The sequence below is a fragment of the Triturus cristatus genome, chromosome 8, assembly GCF_964204655.1.
Source record: "Triturus cristatus chromosome 8, aTriCri1.1, whole genome shotgun sequence".
Taxonomy (NCBI): Eukaryota; Metazoa; Chordata; class Amphibia; order Caudata; family Salamandridae; genus Triturus; species Triturus cristatus.
In genome coordinates, this window is record NC_140591.1 from 1,348,527,210 (window position 1) to 1,348,555,102 (window position 27,893).

Genomic DNA, 27,893 nt, shown 5'->3' on the forward strand with positions numbered 1-27,893 from the left:
TTCCCCCGCTATAGTTAGTTCAGCTAACTATAACTCATGCGCCCGCAATGCACTGCTGATGACGTCACATATTACATCACTGATGACATGGTCAGTGACATCACTCATGACATCACTGATGACATCTCAAATGACATCACTCATGGCATCATCCAGTGAATGTGTGTTTTTCTAAAAATTATATATGTTTCATATATGTATATCTCAAGGTCGATGGAAGAATACATGGGTATATAAGTGTCTAAATGGATTATTTTCTTTTTGTAAAATTGATTGTATAACTGACTAAGTGTATCTTAGTGAATACATGCGTTAGTGAGTAATGTCTCACACTTTGTGTATAGGTGGCTGCATGGGTTGGTGAGTAGCTACATGAGTGTCTATATGGGTTATTTGTTGGGTTTTTGAGTATCAGTATGAGTGTCTGAGTGTCTGTATGGTTCGGTGGGGTATTACTTAGTGCATAGATGCATGAATGAGTGACTCACTGTTTGTATGTGATGAAGACAGCATGTGTGCAGGACTGTATAGGTGGATGGGTGTGTGTATGGGTGTGTTAATGAGTGAATGACTGTCTCAATAGTGTCTTTATGAGTAACTACATATGTTTTAAACTAGTATATATATGTAAGTTTCTGTAGAAGTAAGTGTGGTAGTGTGTGTATAACTGTATATGCAAGTAAATGGATGTTTGTGTAACAGGATGTATAGGTGTATGATGTCATGAGTGATGTCATCAGTGATGTCATTTGAGATGTCATCAGTGATGTCATCAGTTATGTCACTGACCATGTCACCAGTTTCGGGGTTTCATCCCTCTTGTGCCACTGGAATCAAGCTATCCTGGCTGAAGAGGGGTGAAACCCCGAAACCGGTCCTAAGATGCTTGTTTCCGGTCCAGGGAGGACCTGGCTTGGCAGTTCGGGCTGGACTGTTCCCATGAGGCACAGGGTCAAGACTGATTTGCATATGGCCAGGTCTAAACTGGGGTGGCATGATGAGCAAAAGAATGATGGATTTAACCCAGATCTCTTGACTGGGGGATGAATGTTTTGATTTGTTCTGCATTCCGTTCATAAATTGTGTGTCTTTTGCTTTCTCGCCATACGTGTGCCAGGTATGCCCATACGTGGGTCCTGGGCTGACTGTGCCACTGGAATCAAGCTATCCTGGCTGAAGAGGGGTGAAACCCCGAAACCGGTCCTAGGATGCTTGTTTCCGGTCCAGGGAGGACCTGGCTTGGCAGTTCGGGCTGGGCTGTTCCAATGAGGCACAGGATCAAGACTGATTTGCATATGGCCAGGTCTAAACTGCAGTGGCATAGTGAGCAAAAGAATGATGGATTTAACCCAGATCTCTTGACTGGGGGTGAATGTTTTGATTTGTTCTGCATTCCGTTCATCGATTGTGTGTCTTTTGCTTTCTTTTTAAGTTGTAGGCATTCTTTGGAGATTTCTGAGTTATTGTGTGCCTCACAGAAGAAATAAAATAATTTACTCTTCCTTTACAAATGACTGGACGGGGAAAACCAAACCGACATTTGGTGTAAAAGTTTCCTTTAGACTTGTATATTCTTCTGCAGTACTTTCCACAATGGTGACTTTGGAAACGTAAAACTTGCTGTCTCAAGCTTCTATCTCCTCCTTCTCTTGGAATCTCACATGTCACATACTGTTTGATGAAAGACAATACTGTTTCTTCAGAATCAGTTCCAAATTTAGGTGCATCCTTGACCCATAGTAGCATATGTATATGATGTGCACCTCTTGCTTGGTACTCCTTTCTCCAAAGAAATCGGTAACTTCTCCAAGAGGTGGATTCTATTTATTACAGATAAAAGACACATTTACAGGATCCTATGAACACAGTTCACCAGGAGTCTTTATTTCAACATTTTTTATATTAGAATTCGCTTCTCTTAAAAACTCAAGCAAATCTTCCCATGCATACTCTGCACAGCTAAGTGTGACAAACCATGTTGGTGTACCTAAGTTCCGTAACATACAATTGAGTTCTCCATGACGACGATACCAATACTCATTTGTTCCACGTTGACATGACATCAAATTGATTAACTGTGCTTCTAAATTTTCATCTGTATTTTGAACTTTCTCCACAAATTCTTTCACAGAAAGAAGTAATTCATGAACTCCAGTTTTAAGTATATGATTCACTGCATACCAGAGAGAAGACAGATCACTTTCAAACAAAAGGTGAAATATGTATGGCATGCACTGTCGAAATCTAGGATCTTCAGAATATAATCTTGTTGACTGATAATCTGAAGCTGGAATCCGTACAGGTCGGTCATCACATCGTCCACCTTCTCCAGCAGGAAACAACTGTGGAAAACAACAAGCTTCCAAGCTTTTCTCCCATACACTCATTGGAGTTCCCTGTGCTTTTTTCATTTGCAATAAGTCAATGCTACTTCCTATCACTTCTTTTGAATGCAAAGGACATATTGTATAATGCTCATAAATCTCTTCAGTCCTTGACTTTTCCACTTTCTCTATTTGACCACTTGAAATTTCAAAATCATCTTCTAAACGTATTACCTGTTCATCCACATTTACATTTTTGTAATAAATAGTGTTCTCTATAAGATATAAGGTAGCCTTTTCAATTTTATTAACATCCACAAATTCTTGCCATATTTTCCGACTCCTTGTGGGTACACCATTTTCTAAAATAACTACTGCCTCATCCTCATCTTTCTTTCTCTCCAGCAATAGTTTCACTGTTTTTCATAACATCTAAAGATAAATACACCACTCTTCCTTTCAGCCCTCTTTGCAAGTCTGTTGGTGGCAGTTTACCTGTTTTAGGCTCCATCCGAATTATAGTTTGGAAAGGATGAACAGACTTGACTTAGAACCAACTCATATGTATTGAACTTGGCCAGCTCCTGCGGAATAGCTACTAACTCCAACTTATTATGCACTGCTCTATCAGGCATTTTGTTCTCTTCTAATTTGTTGTAACAATATTTACATATACGTTGATCACTACCTAACTCAAATCGACCTTCAACAAACAAGTACGTTGCAAATTCTTCCCACTTACCATTGTTCTCCTTTTCAATTTTCAAATACAAATCAACATTCCTCGTTTGACTTTTATAATGAGTACGTCGACAACAAACACAAACATAGTTTGGTATTTCAGAGCACACTACATTAAACTTTCCAATTTCTTCTTCAAACTGATCAGTGCTAATCACTTTCTGATCTCCTCCAACATCTGTAATTGTCAAACTTTCACTTTCTATGAACTGCTCTTCTGAACCAAAATATCGCATTTCAATATCATCACACTTTTTTTGAACATCTGATAAAGAACCATATAAAAGACTTCCATTCAGTTCACTTAAACTTAATGCAGGACTTTTTACATAGTACAGTTTCTTTACAAAGTTCTGCATTTCTGAATAGTGTACTGCTGACATCCTCAAATGATGAAAAACACTTTTACAAACTTTTCTCGAAAGACAAGCCAGAGAATGCCCTTACTTCTCAGTATATTTTCTTACATTACATGGATCTAGTCCTTGTAACAACTTAATCTTCTGTTTTATACTTTTCTGAGTATATTCTCGTAGCAAATTTCGCATTTTATCAATGGATTCCTGTCGAATACTACAAATGCTACTACAACTCCACTTATACACAGGAGCTCGTGGATGTTTCCCTTGCACTTTTTCAGCTATTAACTTTTCTGCACTTTTACCAACCATTTCTTCCTTTGGATGAGGAACACCGTCCTGAACTTCGTAGCAATGACCTCCAGTATCAACTGCAAATGATAAACTATTTTCCTAGAAGTAACTTTCCTCATTAAAAAATGGCTCAATACTAGAAGTATGTCTCCAATGTCCACTAAAGATTTTACAAAAGTTGGTTCTGTTCATAAGTCTTTTTTTCTACTTTTGTCTTTCAATACTTTCACCATTTTATCCAATACTTTCAATCTCTTTAAAATCAAAATGAACAACTTCTGTTTCAAATTGAAAGCAGTATCCACTATACTTTCAATATGCTGCTTCTCTTTGAATTGGAACATTCTTCGTTTATATTTGCAGCATGTTTTCAATAAATTCTGAATCACTCTAGATTGAAAAAGTCTCTGAAGAATTTCTTGAAATTGTTTTTGTCTCCGAGTACGAGATACTATTTCTTTATCATCTTTCCTTTTTCTCGTATTTGAAATTGAACTCAGCTTCACCTTACTTGAAAAATTCCTCTTTTTGCTTTGTGTGATGTTTTTCTCATTAAATGTTCGTAATATTTTTTTCAAAAATTGTCTTTTGCTTTTACTCGAAAAAACAGTTTCTCTACTACTCACATTTTTTTCTACTTCAAGATCTTTCCTTTTCGTCAAATATATATTTTTCTTCTCTTTTCTTTTTTTTCCACTTCTTCTGGGCATTTCCAAATTTTAATCCAAACTAAATATTTTTCTAAAAAACAAAAAATAGATTCAATTATTTTTCACATTTCTTCTTTCAAATAATACCATACAATTGCAAAACTTCCCCTAACAACTTCCAGACCCAGTGCTGCAACGTGATGGAGCACGACAGATGAGCACTAGGATGACAAGTAGTGCCATAGAACATACAGCAAGTATTTATTTAATTATTTACATACTCCTTTACAATTTATATATAACTGCACTACCTCATACTTTTCACCTGTCCGCCACACCCCACCACCCCACACCACTTTCTCTGCAACCCACCGCACACAACTTTATAAATAGTATTTTGTAAAATTGTAATCTATGTACTTAGAATGATATTATCAACCAAACAGCACGCATAAAAATGTCCATTATTACCTAACAATTTTATCAACAACTTCACAAACATAACACTGCACCCAGGGCTTTAACTGGAGGGGGTGTCTGTGGGGATGTGACCACCAACACTTTATTTTTGTGAGCCTCGAAACGGGTCATTATAGGGCTCTATTTTCCGACCTCACAAACGTAATCTTTTTTTTTTCTTTATTTCACTGCAGTGACACTGTGAGAGCATGCACATTGCTCACTACTTAGAAGTGCAGACATCATGCCAAGTGACTCGCATTGTAGGAGAAGGGAAATCCTTTAAAGCAAGCCATTTTCTCTCAGTACTTCCCTTCTCTTTTTGCAATGCGCCAGCAACATCATCGTGGGGTAATTAGCAGACAGACCACCATGCGTGCAACGCCCATTGCCCCGGACTCTCTGACACAGCTTCCCGGGCGCACACACAGAGCCGTACCGAGTACTTCACCGGTCTTCAAAACATAATTTTTTTGTAAAGGAGACTCTGTTCTTTTTAACCCCTTTTTACAACCCCTACATGCCCACTCTGCCTATTGCTGAAAGAATTAGGCCCCCCCGAAATATCCCTCTAGTTACGCCTCTGCAAATGACCACAACAAGGCAACTCCAGCACGAACCTGTTCTCACCTTACACACAATCTTGTTTTAGTGCTACGAAAAAACACTTTGCATGCCTCACTCTGTTGTTTTGTGGACTTCCGTGCAGCCTTCGATCTAGTGGACCGGGAGCTGCTGTGGGAGGCCCTAACTAGCTATATCATCCCAAAAGATTTGTTAAATCTGATTTGAATGCTCCATACTAAGAATTGAGCGCAGAATATTTTAGATATATATGGAAATTTATCTGTGAAGATTGAGATCGGAAATGGGTTGCGGCAGGGATGTGTATTGGCCCCCCTGCTGTTCTCTCTGTTCTTAGAAGATTTGCCATTGACCTTGGGGAATGTCAACGGGGCAAGCCCGAAACAAGATGGTAAGCATATTGCATGTCTCCTCTATGCGGACGATCTTGTGATTATGGATCAGACTGAAGTTGGCCTGCAAAGGAAACGAAATATATTTAATGATTACTGCTCCAAGAAAAAACTGGTGGTTAATATGGATAAGACTAAAACCTTGAGCTTTGGCCGGAGGAAAATCGGGTACACATGGTGGTTGGGGACGGAGAAAGTGGAAACGGTCACAGAAAACAGGTATTTGGGTTTATGGTTTGAAAGAAGTTTGAAATGGCATACCCACCTAGAAGCACTAAAAGTAAGAACATCAGCTTCGGTTAGTGGACTGAAATTGTTTAACAAAGCCTATGGCAAAATGTCAGATAGACCAGTGTTAAAAGTATATTCGGCCATGGTACCTCCGCAATTCCTGTATGGCGCAGAACTGTTATACTTGAGCGACAAAAAGAGCGTTGGGATGTTGAGGAAGGTAAAAACTTAAAAAACCTATTCACACTCCCTATGTCTGCAATGGTCCAGGCGTTAAGACTTGAATTAGGACTGACTTCATGGAGCATTTTAGCTAGTATGGCCCTACTCCGTTTTTGGCAACGTCTAGGAGTAGGCGAGAACACCAAACTATCACAATGGTGTAAAAACGAAATACAGAACAGCTCATTAAAATGGGCAAGAGAGATTAGGGCTATTATGTTGAAGCTATGTTGTATGATGAAGGTTAAATTGTGCCCCATTACCTACATAATTAGCATTGATAAGAAGATACTTAGGAAGTTGGGAAAGGAAGTATCTCAGGTACAGGACCAAAACTACCTTGCAAATAAACCCTCAGTGCATTTTATGACTGCTGCATGGAAAAATGAACAAAGCTTTCCCTATGTTGACAGGTTACCCGATAGTCAAATATGAAGAGAGGTTCTTAGGGTAAGAATTGGGGTGAACCCGTGTTATGTAAATAAGGTGGTAAAAAGCTCAATGATCGATAAGATGGGAAGATGCACTTGCACTTTGGGCCTTTCATGTGACCTGTTACATATTTTAATAGATTGTCAGAAGTTTCTTGATATTCGAATTATGTTTTTAAGACCGATATTTAAGAAATATGAGATTAAAACTAGGGTCCAGGCTGTAACTTTGGTGACTGAAATGATCCATTTAGATATTGCCGTTGCTATTGGGAACTTTATGCAAAGAGTGAAGGCACTGCTTTGTAGCCCTTTTTAATGAGTTTTAGCAAAATATTTATCCTATTTTAGGCAATGGAGGATTTTTATAATTGTATACTTTTAAAATGTGTTTTAGTGTAGTTATCATGTGTATTTTTAGATGTATTTTATCAAATATATGTATTGTTTGAGGACCTATGGTCCAAATAAACGTGAATTAAAACGTACTAAGTGCCTGCCTCACTAAGTTCTCACACCCCCTCTTTAATATGAACATAAAAGCTTCCCAATTACTTTTATATTCCTATACTGTACTTCACATGGAAATATAGAACTCAAGGTTCTCACCACCCCAAATTAGCTCTCTGGTATACTTTCTCAAATATAAGAAGTACAGGCATTCAGTATCTGTCAGTCACGGCCACTTTAAAACAGTGTACCTATAAACAACTCGACAAAGCGTTATGTTTCTAAATTAACGTATTACACTTAAAAGCTCCTTTGCATTTCTTTCGCTAGCTGTACCTTTGTTTAAAACACCACCAGAGAAGGGTATTGAAGTATGCTCCACAAAGAGTAACTCAAAGCTTTGTTATTCTTTATTACAAAATCTGCCTGTCAATCCTTTTCGCAAGCCTTTTCAAAGCCTTACGAGGGTAGCTGGATGAGTATAATACGTCGTATTTAAGATCGGGGCGGGCAATGCATGGAAATAAGAACGTATAGTTGAAAAAAGGGCGAGTGGATGCATGGCCAGATGCATCGATGGATAGATACATAGATCAATGTATCAATGTATGGATGGACGGAAGGATGAATGACTGCAAAGACCAGTACTTACGATAGACGGGTGGGCTGATAAATGCTTAGGATTGATTCTGGGACAGATATATCTATGCACATATAGTCGTATCGCTGCATGAATGGCACAGTGCTTACTATAGGTGAGTGTGCTCATAGATGCTTAAGATAACAGATTTATGTATATATATAAGTAGGAATAAATCCATCAATTAAAAGATGATTGAATGGCGCAGAGCTTAGGATGCATGGATAATGCGCTTTAATTGGGCCGGGTCTGGGGACCGGAACTTATTTTCAGGCAGCCTCCAAATGACTCTCTACCAGGCTCTATTTTCGGCCCTCTCAAAGATAATCAATTTTTTTTTATTACACTGCATCGATGTACGCATGCTTATTTTGCTCACTACTGAGAATTGGAGACATCATGCTAAGTTACCCATGTTGTAGAAGAAAGGGAAATCCTTCAAACAATGTTCTTTTCCGAACCTACAATAATTGGAGAGGATTTTCTAAGGCACACAATGATACTTATCTTGAATTAGACCATGCCCCAAATTGCATAGCCCACACCCCTTAAGAGATTTGCCCCCCCTTTTAGAGCACCCCCACTTTTTTTCTCCCACTTAGAACCCTAACTAAACCATAGTAACAAACAAACAGTGTAACCTTCCATTAAAATCTACAATGGCACCAAGTTTCATAATTTTCCATCAACGCTATCAGCCTTCTACCACAGTACAAAAATGTCTATCAGAAATGTTGTGTAATGTCTGTACCTGTCTGCTGGAACACTCATCACCAAAACGTATTAAAACATGGGAATTTGCCAGAAAAACATATACCATACCATAAAGTGATTCATAAATGGGCACACTGCCACTGCACCACCCTCTTCCCCATCCTTCCTTAACTTTACAAAATTAAAGAAAGAGCCACACCAAACCTAGTAAACACACTATACCAATACAAGAACTTAATTTCAACAACCGTCTACCGGAACGCTCATGAGCAAAGCATATGAAAACATACAAATTTGCAGGTAAAACATATACCATGCCATAGGGCACTTTATAAGTGCTTCCAGTGGTACTACATCACCTTCAGTAGCTCGACATCTGCATGTTAATAAATTCTATGTTTTGTTCAGAAACATCCAAAAAATCAACAAGAGAGGAAGGGATCTACACGGCTAGTCCCCTCAATAGTTTATTCAAAATCAACAAAGCCAGTGTACATTAAATCAATAAAAGGGGCACTGTTAGTCGAAAGAGCACTGGTCCACAGGTTCCAGACAAACCGGTATGTTTAAGAAAAGAAAGTAGACCTCTATGAAACAATACCCAGTTGGTATTAAAAGCCCTCACTCGCCAACCTGGTTGGTGACATGCTTCATCATCGGGCTCCACTGGGATGACCGAATGTCATCCCAGTGTGCTGCAACGCCAGGTTACTGCGGAGCGGGGTTCTTGTGTGGGGATAGTGAATTTAAAATCTCCAATTAAGTCAAAAAATAGAACTTTAATAATTTTGCTAATTGGAAAAGAATAAAAGGGAGTGAGGGTCAAAAAAATAGAAGACCTGGTTCACTCCGCGGCGGTCAACATGTTTCTGCCTCTATGAGTGTTAGTCGGGCATTCTTCAGGACCAGAGTGGATGTGCGGAGCCCCGGTGGTATGAACGCGCTTAGCGCGTTCATACCACCGGGGCTCCGCACATCCACTCTGGTCCTGAAGAATGCCCGACTAACACTCATAGAGGCAGAAACATGTTGACCGCCGCGGAGTGAACCAGGTCTTCTATTTTTTTGACCCTCACTCCCTTTTATTCTTTTCCAATTAGCAAAATTATTAAAGTTCTATTTTTTGACTTAATTGGAGATTTTAAATTCACTATCCCCACACAAGAACCCCGCTCCGCAGTAACCTGGCGTTGAAGCACACTGGGATGACATTCGGTCATCCCAGTGGAGCCCGATGATGAAGCATGTCACCAACCAGGTTGGCGAGTGAGGGCTTTTAATACCAACTGGGTATTGTTTCATAGAGGTCTACTTTCTTTTCTTAAACATACCGGTTTGTCTGGAACCTGTGGACCAGTGCTCTTTCGACTAACAGTGCCCCTTTTATTGATTTAATGTACACTGGCTTTGTTGATTTTGAATTGTTCAGAAACATACCCACCTCCCCCACACCCACCCCCGCCCTTCCTTAACCATACGAAATCAAACAGAAACCCCACCATTCCTAGTAGCGCCACTATACCCATACACAGGCTTAATTCGAACAGGTGTGTGCCGGAACACTTATCAACAAAAAGTATTCAAACATGCAAATTCTAGGGAAAAACATAAACAATACCATAGCACGGTTAATAAATAGGCCCACTCAAACTACATTACCTTTACTAACTACACATGCCCACGTTACAAATGTCCGTCTTATAATCAGCAACATACGCACATCCCCCACCCATACCCTTGCTTAACCTTACAAAATCAAACAAGCCCCAGTATTCCCGTTAGTGCCAGTATAGCCATAGATAGACTTAATGTCAACAGGTTTCTGCCAGAGCGCTCATCAGCAAAAGCTATTAAAACTTACAATTTTGCAACTCAAACATACACCATACCATAAGACGGTTTATAAATAGTCACAGTACCACTACACCACCTCAACACCCGCCCTTGCTTAACTTTATGCAATAAAAGAAAGAGCCCAAGCAAACGTAGAAGCGGCACTATAGCCATACACAGCCTTAACTTCAACAGATGTCTCCTGAAAAGCTCATCAACAAATCGTATTAAAACATGCAAATTTGCGGGTAAAACATATACCATGCCGTAGGGTGCTTTATAAGTGCTCCCAGTTGTACTACATCATCTTTAGTAGCTCCACATCCCCACGTTACTATATTCTGTATTTCAAACAGCAACATAACTACCTCCCCCACATCCACCCCTGCCCTTGGTTAACAGTACAAAATCAAACAGAAACCCCCCATTCCTAGTAGCGCCACTATACCCATACACAGGCTTAATTTTAACATGTGTCTACCGGAACACTTATCAGCAAAAACTATTCAAACATGCACATTGACGGGTAAAACATAAACCATCCCATAGCACTGTTTATAAATGGGCCCAGTGAAATACATTACCTATAGTAACTACACATACCCACGTTACAAATATCCGTCCTATAATCAGCAACATACGCACCTCCCCCACCCATCCCTTGCTTAACCTTACGAAATCAAACAACGAGCCCCAGCACTTCCATTACTGCCACTATAGCCATACATAGACTTAATGTCAACAGGTGCCTGCCAGAATGCTCATCAGCAAAACCTATTAAAACCTGCAATTTTGCAACTCAAACATACACCATACCATAAGACAATTTAAAAATAGTCACAGTACCACTACACCACCTCAACACCCGCCCTAACGTTACGCAATAAAAGAAAGAGCCCCAGCAAACGTAGAAGCGCCACTATAGCCAAACAGAGGCTTAATTTCAACAGATGACTCCCGAAACGCTCATCAGCAAAACATATTAAAACATGCAAATTTGCCACTAAAACATATCCCATGCCATATGGCGCTTTATAAGTGCTCCCAGTGATACTAGATCACCTTTAGTAGCTTGACATCTGCACGTTACTATATTCTGTGTTTCAATCAGCAACATAACCACATCCCCCACACCCACCCCCGCCCTTGCTTAACCATACGAAATCAAACAGAAACCCCCACCATCAGCAGTGGATTGCGGGCGCGCGAGTTATAGTTAGCTGAACTAACTATAACGGGGGAATTTCATTGTTTTTTTACGAGTGAAATGTCCAGCTAACTATAACATGTGTGAAACCTATGGTTTTTTCAGTGAATTTGCAAGGTTTTTTAAATGCTAATTCCTAACTATAACGTGTGTGAAACCAATGGTTTTTAAAGTGAATTTGCAAGGTTTTTTAAATGCTAACTTATGAATGTATTTTTATATTTTTTAAATATTTATTTTACAATAAGCTACCTATATATATAGTTATAGATTAACTTTATCCTGTGATATGGAATGGCTCATTTTTGTTTTTTTTTTAATTTGGATAGAGTTGAACAGCATAGTTAATATCTTCTATAAACGTATAAACACTTTAAAAAATTTGTTTTTTTTTTTTTAAGGGTTTTTGTTCGTCCGCGCACGGTGCACGCATACGTACGTACTCCGTGTGCGCATGCGTACGTGCGCCACGTGCGCATGCATACGTCGTGCGTGCTCCGTAAGCACGTGCTCCGTACGCATATGCGCGCGTGCTCCGTACGCACATGCACGCGTGCTCCGTACACACATGCGTGCGTACGTGCTCCGTACGCGCATACGTGCGTGCTCCGTGCGCGCACCGTGCACGCACGGTGTGCGCACGGCAAGTCATGTGATTTAGAACCAAAACTTTTCATTGGTTTATAGTAGTTTCAGTTCCAGAAACTTCCAACACCACACCCACTCCCCTCATTATTACTTCTGATTCCCTGGGAGAAGGAGCTGAGTAGCTTTTCCAGTACTCCAGTACTTGAAAATGGCAGAGCAGCAGTCATCTTCTGGGAGTGAGCAGGAGACCCTTGTGAGACAGAGACAGAGGAAACAGAAAGACTCTTTTATATGGCAATTTTTTACATTTCCACAGGGGCAGAAGAAGGTGAATGCTCCAAAAGTCACCTGCACTCTTTGTGATCGTGTCTTATCAAGAGGAGATCCTAAAAAGAAATACTCTTTTAGTATCTTCACTATGATCAGGCACGTTAGAGATGTACATCCTGTGGCTTATGCTCGAGCTGCTAGAGAAAACCCTCCAGCAGCTCAGCCGAGCACATCCGCAGCAGCTCTGCCGAGCGCATCATCGGCAGCTCAGCCGAGCACTTCATCTGCGGGGGCAGCTTCACCTTCTGCGGTTCCTATGGATATACACCCTCTGTTTAAGAGGGTGCATATACGGTGCAATGCGTGCAACGCTCTTCTCTCTTATGCGGACACCACCATTCTGCTAATAGAGAGCAAGATACAGCAGCACACATGTGGCACCCTATAATTTTTGCCATGTCTTTCTTTTCCTCTGTCTCTCAATTAACACAACGGCTCTTTTTAGAGCCACCTAACATCTAAACACTTAAATTTGATTTTTAATTCTATTTTTTTTATGATTCCGCCGTGCGCGCACCGTGCCTGCACCTCGCGAAGGTGCGCACACCTCGCGACGGTGCGCGTACCGTGCGCGCACCCCGTGATTTAAAAAAAAAGAAAAAAATGTTTTTTTCACCCTTCATGGTCCTTCAGGGACCCCCTGACAAAAGCTAGGGGGTCAGGAACTCTGTACCCTGCCCCCTTTTCACATTATCCACCTTTCTTTTTCACTGTCACACACAAAATGGCGGTCGACACTTCCTGATTTCGACCGATTCGAATGTTGACTGACATGAATCCACCAATCAGAATTACGCTCGCGCACGGCATCGTGCGCGTACCGTGCACGTACCGTGCGCGCACGGTGCGCGGCTATAGATATTTATGTGCTTTTAACTGCAATTTTCTCATGAACTACTGAACAGATTGACACCATATATGCAAAAGGCACATGCCTGACCTGAGGACTACCTCTTTGCCAAATTTCAAGTAATTCTGTTCAGCCGTTCGGGCTGTACCTTCGACTAAAGGTCCTATGGGACAATGCATGGGGAAAACGCATTTTGGGACCCCCCTTTTTTCTCAGCCCCCGCTTGACGAATCACCCCGAGACTTTCAGGGTAGGAGCTGAGCGGAGCGCCCCATTAGTTTTGAAAATTTCGCGAGGATTCGTCAACCGGCGCCAAAGTTATTCAAAATAGAATTTTAAGATTTCCTATGGAAACACGGTCCTAACTATAACTATCTACTGGCGACCGCCAGTAGATAATATATATATATATACATACATACATAAATAAAATCAAGGCCTGGTTGTGGCCAAAATGTGGAAAGGGACTTTTGTTGCAAAAACCAAAAGCTGTCACTAGATTGCCTGGCTTTTACTTGGAAATTGCGTAATACACTGTGATGCACCTGCAGCCTGGACAGCACCACCCCCATAAGATGGAGGTGTTTTAATGGAGCACGGGTCTTCAGATATATACATAAGTCGTCTCTTGAAATCCTCCCCAGCCGGCCCACCGCACTTAACTGCAGTAGCCGCGGCAGTGTATACATATAAAATAAAATTGTTAAAGTGGCATTACAGTTAGGTGTTAGAAGCAAACCCAAAGCCATTGAAATAGGTCAGCTATAGGTTAGTGAATTGACTATAATTTTCATCGCCATCATGCACTGCTTATGACCTCACATATATTTCATTACTCACAACATGTTAAATGGCATCATTGATGACATCACGGTTGATATTGCAAATGACATCATTGGCAACTTCATCCAATGAAAGGGACAGTTTGGAATAGGTGTACGTGTCATATGTGAAGGTATTCAGTGAAGTACATCTAGACCCAATTTTCTATAGTCTCAGCAGTGTTAAAGCGGGTAACGTTTCACAAAATGCAGAACGTGAAGCATATCTGCGAAACCACCACATTTAAAGCGTGAGTTAAGTAATATCTCTGTATACGTTCATGCGACCAGCGATTTATTAAACTTTAAATCTGTTCACTGTCTTTTTATTCTATGCATATTATTGTCCCGAGAAGCATATTTTTCGAGATTCAAAATTCCTTCTTTCAAATTCAATTAGTTTTATTTCAAGGAAATGCATGTCTCAATGTAATTTTGAATGAAAAATATTCACATATAACAAAATGGCTTTGACCTCAAACTAGTTTTAAAGTGTGTAGATTTTTTGCAAGTTTTGTTTTTTTTACTAAGTAAAATGTTCTCATGGGTTTTTTTTAATGTCTTTTTTAGTTCCTCCTGCTATTACATTGCCACAGAAGTCTTTTAATGCCACAGCCGATCGGCAAGAGGTGATAACTGTATTCTGTCGAGCAACCGGCTCCCCGGAACCGCAAATTGGCTGGCACAGGTAATCTAACTTCAATATAGCGGGTAATTTTACTTTATAATTTAAAGACTATTTTAAAATGGAAATGCGTACAGTAGGGGGGAAGATCACTTGTGGACTGGCACGGAGATTCAGATCACACTGTGGACTGGCACAGAGAAGCAGCCGTGTGCCTTTATGAGCGTCTCGATTGGAAATAAATTGCATGCTATCATAAAATGCCAGGGCTAGAATTATTTTATGCGGTTTAGCGTGTTTTGCAGTCTAGAATCTTCACTGTCACATATGGGGTATAGGTAAGCGGAACTGACTGTAGGTTTCAGTCAGACTTCCCATTCAAATCAGTTGTTGTGCAAAAAAGATGCTTCCTAGATGAGAGGTAAGAGTGGAGCAGATGGGTAGCGCAGTATATCGAAGATGCATAGGATGCCGGAAGTAAGTGTGAACATCCTTGTACTTGGTTTACGGTGGTTAAGTCACAAAGTATTGTTTCATTATGGTGGTTTCTGGCTGCCTGCTGTTTAATAAATTAAACTATTGACCCGGCAGCACTTTTAGGTTCATTTTCCAAATATATTTTCCATGAAGCCCTGTGGGTCCACTGACAAATGAATATTAAAGGTCCGGGAAACATTTTTTGTTACGCTGGCCTAATCTTTCATAAGGTCCAGCTTTTCGCTTTACAATTGCTACGTGATTTAAAGTCCATTCGGGTAAAACTTCTGGCCAGCCGTAACCTCAACAGTAACAACATGAACGAACAGAGCTCGAGCAACTTTTACTCACGTCACTAGTATTTTTGATGCTGCAATATAGCACGCAAGTCAGATTTACATTTAACATAATTTCAAGCAATTTTTATATTTTTTACCTAATCGTGTAGATGAAAATTATACGACTTTTGCATAACAGAATAGAAAAGAATAGAACATGCACGGTGTTAATAAATAGGTTATTAGCATACACTTTAGGATGATTGAATTCATATTCATTATAAAACATTGTCTGTAAACTCCCTATGAAAGACACAAATATAATGAAATAACTTGATGTTAAACGCAACACAGTAATTTAAGAGGGAATTATGACCGGTTTGCAAATATATGTTTATTAATTATGTGTATATACTGCTGACCTACATATATGAGAAGTAAAGTAAAACGAAGGTAGCTCTTGATACACATCTGTTGGGCATTAAATAGTATGCATGACAGTTTCAGGAAACTCCTCGCGCTGGCTGTAAGGGAAGAGCACCTCATTTCCTCTTACCATCATCACCGCTTCCACCCCACCAACAATAGAAGTAAACCCAGATGCGGGTATTGTAACAGGGTGGACTGGGATTATTTGTAGATAGTCCCCTTGCAAACTGCGCTTCCTGATTCAGTTTCAGAGGGTTTCCTCATCTCACAATGCTTCTCTGTCAAAGACGAGTAGCTGGAGAGGATAGAGCAGCGTGTCTGTCCCCAAGCAAGGAGCTAGACACCGTTTGGATTTTCTTCAGCGTAACAAACAATCTAAATAGTGTTTGATTCTTTTTTTGTCAAACAGACACACCGTTTGGTGCCTCAGCAATAATGTTAGGATTATTTCTCATCCTCTGAAAAAATCAAAACAGCATCAGGTTCCTGTCTAGGGGGCAGACAGAGGTTTTTGTGACCCAGTGAGTAACGTGGATGCTTTTCAGAATGCTTCTTTTCCTCGAGAAAATTCCAAACAGCTGCTGGCGCCTTGCTAGTGAGAAGCCATGACATTGCTTGGCTCTTACAGTCCTGAGAAGAATTCCAAACAGTGCCTTTATCCACGCTTGACCAGACAGACAAACACACACTCACTCCCACAAACACACACACACTCTGTACTCCAGTGTGAAGATTTGATGCTGTTTTACATTTTTTTTGATCCTCAGAAAATACCCAAACAGTGCTTGGCAGCATGTTGTGCAGCAGACACAGGCACACCTACGTGCCCTAAGCAGAAATCCAGACAGTATCTGATCCTCGCTGATGCACACATACATGCTGATACACTTGTCTACATCCCAGCAAGGAACAGAACCAGCACATAGCTCCTCATTGGGACACAGGAACCCACATCAAGGCCTGGGGGTCATCCAGGACCTTGAGAAACCTACCACCTGAAATGTCTTAATACTAGACTTATTATATTTGAAGGACTTTTGGGTGGTGTGGCTTGCAATGATGCCTGTTCTTAACCAGAACCCCCCACGCAAATCAAATAAAGGTTAAAAAAGGGGGTTCCTTACATTTCTGTGTCAGAACCTTCTGGGATGTGTTGGGTACAGCACAATTCCCACCTCCCAGTGTTCCATAAATACTACCTCATGTGTGTGAATGGAACTTATGTAATTAACAGGAGCAGGCCAAACATGTGAAATCAATATAGTGTCTTCATGCAGTCACAATTTAGTCTTATTCCTGTCCCTGTAGTAGACCCACCCACAAATGTGTGGTACTGTTTTTGTTGAGAGAAGAGTGTTAACATGGGATGGCAGGACTCTGACATTTGATGGACATTGTGAGGGGTTGTCTGTCATGATGGTTTTGTAGATGGTGTAGCTTTTTTTTCAGATAGTATGGGCAAGCAATGGTGCCAGAATGTGCACATTTTAGAGACTAGCTTCCATTTATCATCTTTTCTTCTGTCCACACTAATATTTATATGCAAGAGATAGTGATCTATATGAAAAATCAATTGCAGAACAGTGACATCGACACTCAAGTCAATCATCATCATCATACTCTATTAGGCATAAAAGTTGCCACAGTAAAAACATGCAATTATAAATACAAATAATACAAAAAGTACAACTATAAAACCATACAAAACACATTAAAAGCCTAATAAAGCTTACAGTAAGAGTGGTGCCACTCTATAGCAAACAGCTCTTAATTCATAATGAATTATGGGAAGAATTGCGTATAGATAAATGTATATTTCTCTAGAATGTCCTCACAGAGTGTGAAGTCTCGTTCCTACCACCTCGCCCATTTTAAATGATATCAACAATTCTTTCATAGACTCCTGTATTGCAATTAAAAATCTTCCTATTGCACATACACCATTTAAAAATACCATATTTATCAACAGACTAAGAGCTTGATCCCTATTAATAATTTTATACTTAATAAAAAAAGGTTTTAAAAACTTCTTCCGTTCTTCTAGGAACCACAAATAGTCCAGCATGATGTGTGAGCCACTGCATTTTACATTTAGCCCACATGTACACAACCCAAGTTCATTTCTCATGCTGTTTTTATCTTCCTGTCTACATTACGTGGGTTCAGGCCAGCTCTAAATTTCAATATCGCATTTCTAAGCTTAGGACTTGGCAAGGCATCAATTAAGGGGAACATATGATCATTGTTCCATCCTTTTACCAGGAACTGAGTGGATGATTTGCTCTCCAGATAAAACAGATCTTTTTTTGTGCCTTTTTGTCCATAATAGCCCATAGCACCTGTTTAGGGATCTGCTGCCCTAGTTTCCATTGTTCTGGTTCTAATGATAGTTTAACTCAAATCTTACCTAGTGTATGTCTAACTTGGGATGCCAGTTCACTTTTCTATATTTCTCTTTTACAAAGATGTGATATTTTGGGGGTCTCTTCTCTACTCAGTCTCTGCCAAATAGTCAATATAACTTGCAATCCCTGATACTTCCAGGCTGTAAATTGACATTTTACTTTCACAGCCTGGATCATCTGTGATGCTGGGAGAGCAAGGAGCTGTTTCACACATCTACCCTCCTCATGATTCCAATCCAATTTACCGCCTAGAGCTAGAAGCTCCACTCCGTATTAGAATTGTGGGTGGACCATTGCATTGAAAGCTGATAGAATGGGTCACAGAGAGGGGCCTCCTTATTTCTGCTTGAACTGTTTTAGGCCGTATACCGAAGAGAGAGCCTTTGCTTTAAGTGAGTCCACATGGTCCCTCCAATTAAGTTTGGTATCGAACCATATTTATATTTGTCCACCACCTCAACTTTGGCCTCACCCAATTTCCAGTTAAATGATCCCTTTCCTTGCCCCAGCTCCATTATTTTAGTCTTTTCAAAATTGATCATGAGGCATTTCTTTAAATAGTAATCATAAACAATGTTCAGCTTTTTTTGCAACTCAAATTCTGACATGTCCACTATCACTAAATCGTCAGCGTATAGCAGACATGGTCTGTGGGTCCCTCCTTGATTTAGAGCTTCATAGACATAGACACACAAGTCAAACCAAACAAAAAGCTTTATTCGACTATAATACTAACAGTCATTAAAGCACATGAAAAATACAATTGTAATACAATTTAAATTATTAAAATTCATAAATTAATACAGCACTAAAATTGTAAATTCGCAACACATTAAAATGTACACTTTTTAAAAATAGATACACAAATCAGATCCCATTTCCCCTCATTTCAAAATAGCCTACAAAACCTCAAAATGTCATGTTTTTCCTTTGCAGCAAGACCTTTTTCAAAAACTTTGATGCCCTTCAAGCCACATGCTCATTCTCTAATAGTTGTAAGCATAAAAGCGCTGGGCGGCATTGTCTGAAACCTTGCTGTCTTAAAAGTGGCAATAGCCAGACTTTCCTTAGCTCCGAAAACAGTTTACAGAAAAGAATTAGGTGGATAGTAGACTGCTCGGAGTAGGTATCGCAGGGGCAAGGGAGAGGGGGTCTTGACCAATCATTCATTTTGGGTATTGTCACTAATCTGTGACTGGTGCCCAGTCTGAATCTTATCAGAAGTAACCTATCAAAGCTACTGGGTACAAAATGTAAATATGGTTCCATGTCCAGACAGGTGAGCCTTAGCTGATGTTGCATAACAGTGGGCTTGGATACATCACCGGCTGCTCTTAAGGAGCCCAACAGTTTGAGGCCCTCTTTCTTCAGAGCTTTTCTCGAGATCTGAGTCATAGAACTAGGATTAGTGAAATAATCTGGGTGTCCTAGGACATTCATGAAACAGCAGACAAACCTCACCCAGGGGATCTTTAACGCCCCCTCCAACCTAATGCAGTCACGCAGGATCTCTCTATTTAGGTGGGGTGAGGTCTGCTATGTAAGGAAGACCTAGCTCCTCATGGCACACAAAGGAAGGCGTGCCGCGGCTGACTGAGAGGATGTACTGCAGAAAAGCATTTTCCACGAGTTGTAGGGGGAGGATGTTGGCAAAATACCATACCCCAGCCCCATACATCGCGGCTGGGATACATTGTGCCTTATAGATTTGCAAAAGTTCCCGAGGCGGCTACCTGCCCAACTTCTTCGCAAAGGTAGCAAGGGCGTTAGATGATCTGCTAAATGTACGTTTTTTCATATCAGTAGCGTGTGTCCAGGTGTCATTCTGATTAAAAAGGACTCCGAGGTACATGAAAGCACTAGTTGACATTATCTTCCTACCATCCAAACGTATGTCCCTACCCATATCCCTCCGAGCCCCTAGACCACAACTCATGACAAATGTCTTTGAAACGTTAATACTTAGGCCCAAATCAAGCATGAAAACGTTAAAACTAACACCCTTTGCAGACCATTTAGAGTACGGGCCATTAACACGGCATTGTTCACGTATAAAAGGGCCGGTATAGGCCACCCTCCTGCTTGGAGAAAATCTTGCCCGCTCTTTAGCAGTGCATCAGCCAACCCATTAATGTATAGATTATAAAGGAAAGGAGCCAGGACACAGCCCTGCCTGACCCCCCTCCTTATGGGGAATGCTGCTGTGCACTGCCCATCTACCCCATATTGAACACTGGCAGAAGCTCCCTCGTATAAGCGCTGCAAAAAGGCAATAATATTGGGGTCCACCCCTAAGCTTACAAGGATCGCCCATAACCTAACATGTAGTAGAGAGTCAAACGCTGCCGTAAGGTCAACGAAGACTAAATATAGTCTCCCCTTTTTAGCTCTTATATATTTACCTATGATGATGGCCAGATTTAAACTCTTTTCTATAGTGCCCAATCCTTCCCAAAAACCGTACTGTAAATCTGACAGAATCTGGTTTTCTTCCGCCCAATCCTGCAAGCGCTCCAGGAGAACACGTCCTGCCACCTTCGCCATTGAATCAAGGAGGGAAATTGGGCTGTAACAGCCAGGATCTTGATGGTTTCCCTTTTTGAAAATCGGGATAATGCTGGACTCCAACCAGGTCTTTGGAAAAGTAGTGTAGGCGCAAGTATTAACAAATAGAGTTAAAGGGGGGACCCAGAAAGGTGTGTTAAATAAGTCAACCGGGACCCCATCGGGTCCGGGGTCCTTGCCCGACTGGCTCCGGGCAAGAGCTACGTCTATTTCCTCCAGCGTTATTTGGAGCTTACCTAGATTACAGTGCGCAGGATAGGCACCCAGAGATTGCTGGTCATGGCGGACAGGACCGTTATACACTTTGGATAAGTGGCTGACCCAGACAGTTTCTGGTATCGCAATCTCAATAGCAGGGCCTCCCCCCCCCACAAACAGGGAGGGGCCCTTAGCACCTTCCAAAAGGCCACAGAGTCCTTTCGTTGGGCTGCTGAATGTAGAGATTCCCAGGCTTCCTCCCACATGGTTCTTTTTCTATCAGCGATGGCCCTCTTGTAATCTGTTCTTGCTTGCCTTACCCCCGCGGACGATCTAGGTTGCCTATGCAACTCGGCTTTCAGTTTAGCGTGAGTTTTAGTGCAGGCATTATTAAACCAGGTTAAAGTTTTGGCTTATTACGGCATTGTACACTTAATAAACTTCTAACCTTTTTAGTTATCTCGAGGAAGGAGTGCACTATGTCGTCCGAAGAGGAAAGCTCACTCAGACATGTATCCAAGGCGTGTTTACATTTAAAGATTAGCTGTTTTGTCAATGCCTCAGGGTCCACTTTGGACCAACGCAGGGAATATCCATTCATTTTCTTCAACTCTAAACTGCCTATCACCTGATTTGTTGGTTGCTTCCTCTTAAAGCTTTGGGCAGGAGAATATAACTTTAAACAGAGCGGGAAAGGGTCACTCAAAGAAATATCCCCTATCTTAAAGGACAGCAACCTAGGTGTGACGTTGCATGAGACTAACATAAAATCATTGGTGGATGCGAGACCTCTACTGTTAAAAGTCGATGTGATAGACTCAGGGATAGGTACAAGGTAATTCACAAATCCCAAGTCATACCAAAACAATAAATCATTAAAAAGTTCCCCAGCCTTTCTATGAGCGAAATGAGAATTAAACACCCCCTCATCATTTGGGAGTCCACATGTTCTAAGATCCGCCGATTTACATAATGCACAATTAAAATCCCCAATCAGAATTATCGTACTGTCCTTTGATCTCAAATTACAGATAGCATTCAGGGCCTCACCGATTTTTGTAAGCTCGGGCCCAACTTTCCCCGCTGGCACATTGTTATAAAAATTTACCATAATCATACTCTGTGAGCGATTTATGACTAGTTCAATGAAATGATAATGACAATCCCCAGCACAGAATACAATCTTATCCACGACTAGTTTGTTTGAAATATACGTGCAAAACCCACCCTTCGGCCTTCCTCCCAGACCCTTCACCGCAGGAGTGTTAAATGTCCTATAGCCATTCATGTGTATTGGCTCTAAGCCCCATGTTTCCTGCACATACAGGATGTCAATGCTTTCAATGAACTCACCCCACACCGGGTTTTGGATCTTAGAGCGCAACCCTGCAATGTTCCAAGAGGTGATACTGCATGTGGATGTTGCTACTGTGGGTGTTGGACTCTCTTGTGTTGAGGGGGGAAGGTGACTCATGCAGTTTTGAAGCCCTGCGCTAATGCGGTGCTCACTATTATTTAACTGCAAATGTGAGGAGGAGTTACTGCCCACAATCTCCCTGATGTTGTGCAAAGTCAGATGAGGTAACAAATTGGTCACAACACTCATACTATCTGTCCTACTGTGCTGAACTATAGGACCATCCACCGGCTTTTCAATCCCCCCATCTGCTGTAACAATACCATGTGATGGAATCAGCAGTCAGTCAATATATTCCAGATTGTAAAGAGGTTCAAAAAAGTTGTTTACAGGAACTGAGTAACAATGGTGAAAAGAGCCTAAACAGGGTCCATCCAAAGGAAGCTGAAAGGGTCAGTGAGGATGATAGAAAAAATCCAAAGGGACAATGCTTATCCCCTTACTTCTAACCGGCCAAATACCCACCCTTGTCATGATGGTTCGAACGAGGGGTTGGGAAGCAAAAGAAAGGACTACACAATCTCCAGGCAGTGACTTCTTAGAGGCTCCCACCCACCCTATCCGATGGGCCATCCTGAATTTAGCAAAAAGCTCAGTTGTCATACCAATTTTCCCACTTTCCAGTGCAAGGATTTGTTGTGTAATGTGGACCGGTGTTCTTACTCCCTTTGTGGCAACAGGGGGACATTCACCAGGACTACGGTAAGCGGTATTGCTTCCAGCGGGAGATGTAATATCTTCGGGCCCGTGGCACACACCCAAAGGGTCTCTGGGGTCCTAAGTTTGAATGAGGCGGAATTCCCGAACCCGCCTTACGTAATATCTGCTGATTGGTAACAGCTCTTGAGTTGGCAACATTCAAAAGACCCTGCTGCCGCATTAAATGGGGGGGATCCGGTTGACCTGCCTGAGACTGCAAGGGGTCAACCTCTCTGGGAACAGGACATACCAGGCTGGCTTGCAGACATGAGCATGTTGACACCTGTTGGAGTAAAAGGTCCTTATGTGAGGCATTATTCTGCAAAGGATTATGTGCATGGTCATCCATGGAACTGGATGGGACCTTGGAGACATATTGGCTGGGATCAGGTGGCAACACGGAGGAGCGATTGATGTGCCTCTCCAAGTTGGCTAACCTTCCCTCCATATTGGTAATAGTGGCTACTAAGGGGCTAACTATGGCTGTAAGGGTTTCCTCCAACTTCCGCCAAAACTCCCCAGTGTTCAGACCCATAGGGCAGGTAGTGGCCGCCTCGACAGGAGGTAGGTAGATTTTTTCAGGATTTAACAGATGCAAGCCCGTTGTCAGCTCAGCCCCGAAAGATGTATGCCACTTGTTATTTTGCCTGTTGTTACCCTGCAGCTTCCTTTTCTTCCCTGGGGGTTTTAAGCTCGTTGATTGACTGTATTTTGCTTTTTGGCCCCCAGTCACAATTTTGGGTCTAACATCCTCTTTATTCATTTCCTGTGGGTCATATGAGTGGACATGCGGCGACCCGGTTACAGGGAGTCAGAAGTAGGGGATGTCATGGGGGTACAAACGGCAGGAGAGTTGGCTTCTTGCGCAAGCAGTAACGGCTGGAGCCCTGCAGTCAGGGGCTCAATAGATAATCTGCGTTCAGTTAATGCTATTTTGTGCATTAATGCGGATTCAGCCCGAGTCAGGAAAGCATCCAGGGTACCCACAACCCCCTTCCCTGTCAGAGACTTTTGTTTACTCATTGTAAGGGCCCCTTTAACATAAGTAAATAATTAAACCTATAGCGACAAAATTAGAGGGCTTTCAATCACTTTAAAAGAGTAACAGTATGAGACAAAAGAAAAAATCACAAAGTCTCACCAAATTACAGAAAATATAGGATAAATGTCAGTGGGCTGGCCCAGCCCTGCCTCGGACGGTCATTGACGTGCTCTGACGGGCCCACCTTTGGCCCAGGCTTTGCCTGGGCACGCCCCTGCGCGTCCCGCGCTGAGGGAGCCCTGGGCACTGTTTAAAGACCTCCCCTGAGCACCGTCGTGACATCAGCAGCATGCATGCCGCTAGTGGCGCTGGGAGAGGAAGTCCGCTGGCCGGGGAATCCACGTCTGTATCCCGATAGTCCTGTGCAGGTGAGGGCAGCAATGGCAGACAAAGTGATTAAGAAAACGTCCCACGCTGCAGGAGCCCTGGGCACTGTTTAAAGGCCTCCCCCGAGTGCCGTTGTGATGTCCGCGGCGTGCACACTGCTAGTGGCGCTGGGAGATGAAGTCCGCTGACCGCTGGCCGGGGAATCCGTGTCTGTAACCCAATAGTACTGTGCAGGCAACGGCAGCGAAGCCAGAGCAGCAATGGCAGACAAAGTGATTAAGAAAACGACACGCGTCGGGAGCCCTGGGCACTGTTTAAAGGTCTCCCCCGAGCGCCGTTGTGACGTCCGCGGCGTGCACGCCGCTAGTGGCGCTGGGAGATGAAGTCCGCTGACCGCTGGCCGGGCAATCCACGTCTGTAACCCGATAGTCCTGTGCAGGCGAGAGCAGCGAAGCGGGGGCAGCAATGGCAGACAAAGTGATTACGAAAACGTCCCGCGCTGCGGGAGCCCTGGGCACTGTTTAAAGGCCTCCCCCGAGCGCTGTCGTGACGTCCGCAGCGTGCACGCCGCTAGTGGTGCTGGGAGATGAAGTCCGCTGACCGCTGGCCAGGGAATCCACGCCTGTAACCCGATAGTCCTGTGCAGACGAGGGCAGCAATTGCAGACAAAGTGATTAAGAACACGTCCCTCCAATGCACAAAGGTCCTACTCAAGAGGACTATGGAGTAAGAGAGACTCCCAAATATGTATCTGGCAAATGTAGTTGTTATCTTCCCCACTCCTATTGTAGCTCAAAACTTTGTGCCGTGATGTACCATACTTCAATGAAAACAGTGCTTTGACTTGGCAATGAAAAGTGATAACATTTCTTTCATGAACTTTTGCACAATCTTATAGAAAAACCTGTAAAACAAGTCATTTGCCCATTTGGTTGTAAAATATTTTTGAAAGATGCCAGATGTTTAATATGGATTTCGGTCAAAATATTTATTTGAATTATTTGAAGAAAAAACGGTGGTCATTGATTTACCACTGTGGAGTACTCTGGGGCATATTTACAACGAGGCGATAAAAAATTATCGCCGCTTTAGCGGCCATTTTCGGCCGAAAAGCGGCGATAATTTTATCGCTATATTAGCAAGGTCACGCTAACGCGTGAAACCTTGCTTTAGCATGGGGATTTCTAACGCCCAGCTTTGCATCTCTAATGAGATGCAAAGTGGGCGTTCCTGACCTGACATGATATGAGAAATGTCGCTAAGCGGCATTTCTCCTATCATCAAGCCCCACGCTATGAAGCATAGCGTCAGGAAATGTAGCGATAACACCTGTTATCGCTACTTTCCTAACACCTGCTTCAGGACTGACTTAGCCATGATATCCTATGGAAGGAGGATATCATGGCTAAGTTTGTGAGGCCCTATCAACAAGCTAACGTGAGATTATTGCTGGGTTTCCAAGAAATAATCTCACGTTAGCCAGTTAGCGCTAGGATTTTTATCGCTGATGAGATAAGCGTTGCTAATAGCACGCTATCTCAGCGATAAAAATCGGCGCTAGCCGGCGATAATTATTCGAGCGCTAAGTGCGCTCAGCGATAATTATCGCCGGTTGTTGTTGATATGCCCCCAAGTTCTTCACATTTGTATTCACTTAAACGATTCTGAAATAAGCCATTTCACAAATCAACTCCAAAAACACTGGTCATCTCACTTTGGCTAGAAATGTTCCAATTAAATGTTAACCACATAATTAATCTGTATGCGTTCACTAAGCATACATTTGCTCTCACCCTAATTGGCGCAGATCGCCCAGCTTAGCCAGATATTAATTTTCTTTATAGCATATTAGGCTGAAAATATTTCTTGCTCTTTTTCATACAATAATCATTGCTTTTCCTCTGACCTGTTTAGTGTATTCCTTAGAGGTCTGCTGGAAAGGTTAATAACATTAAGTCTACTCAGAAATGGTCCCAGCTTGACCAGATTTTATAGCCATTATGTTCTTTATTTCTGGAGTTACCTATGAGTTATACTATCTACTCATGCACAAGATGGAAATGACTTAATAAAAGTACAGCGTTTCAAAGACAAGTGACATAAATCAAGAGAATGAGCAAACTGAAACTGTTCTAGGACAGGGAGATAATGACATTTTTTATGCTCAAGATACTCGTTATTTTCTCTTGTCATTTTGCAATAAAAGTTAAGATCAGAAGCAAAGAGAGCAAAGAGAGCACTGACAGCCTATATACTTTTAGTTTACTTTCAATATTCCATTTATGTCTAATGGGAATGTACTTAGATCATTGATTTTTTTCTCTTAAGACTGTTATTTGTGAAGGACACTATACTAACACTATTTATAATTTCAGTACGAGAAACTATAACATCAATTTTATCTTGAATCATTTGTATGCTCTGTTCAGGGTGTCACGGCCAAATATCGGTGACAAAATTTAACACGTTGTTTATGCAACAATTTTGAAATTCCACAGTCAAGTCAAATTATTTTCCTTGACAACTGTATTCTTTTCCGCAGTCAAAATCTGTTACATTTTGTAAAATGTTGTGAGTATTTATTAGGGGAATCTATCGTGGTTTCCCAAAAGAGTGAGAAGAAATTTACATGAACTCAGTGTAGTAACGGAGTAGCTTGAACTAAGCAAGTGAGTCCACCTCTCCCTTGAAGAGTTCCCTCGTCTTTTCTATCCAAACACCTAACCATTTATCCTCTTACCTTTCCAGCCTCCCGCTGATATCCACTGCTTCACCTTTACATTCTCTCATCCATTCATCTTTCATCCATCATTCAATTTTTCCAGATCCCATCCATTCATTCATCAATTCTGCCATCCATCCATTTATCCAATCTGCCATGCATCCATCCATCCAATCTGCCATTCATCCATTAATCAGTTCTAATATTGATCCTTTTCATTTCATCCATACATCTACTCTGCATTCCTTCATCCACTCTGATAGCTATCCTTTCACCTGACCAGTGACCTATCCATTCACTTCCTCAATCATCAATCCATGCATCCGTGCATCCATTAAACCATTCCTCCAGCTGTGCTTCCATCCATACATCCACACATTTTTCCATCCATCCCTTTAATCTGTCATCATGTCACCTGTCCATGTACCTGACCATTCACTCACTCACTCACTCACTCTTCCATCCATCCTTGCAGTATACCATCCTTTCACCTTTCAATCCACCTATCTATACACTCACTCATCTCCCCATTTACTCCGCCATCCTTTCAGCTGTCCTTCCACTTATCCATTCATTCATCCTTTCTCC

General features: G+C 41.7%; 1 protein-coding gene across 2 annotated transcripts in view; it reads left to right on the forward strand.

The window, feature by feature from the left end:
* The window catches only part of NCAM2 (neural cell adhesion molecule 2), a 1,313,898-nt gene that overhangs the window by 757,318 nt on the left and 528,687 nt on the right, over window positions 1-27,893 (forward strand). For both annotated transcript variants that reach the window (XM_085623062.1, XM_085623061.1), the window contains exon 6: window positions 14,692-14,809. In XM_085623062.1, coding sequence (XP_085479188.1) covers window positions 14,692-14,809 — 118 coding nt within the window. The remainder of the gene's footprint in view (window positions 1-14,691; window positions 14,810-27,893) is intronic.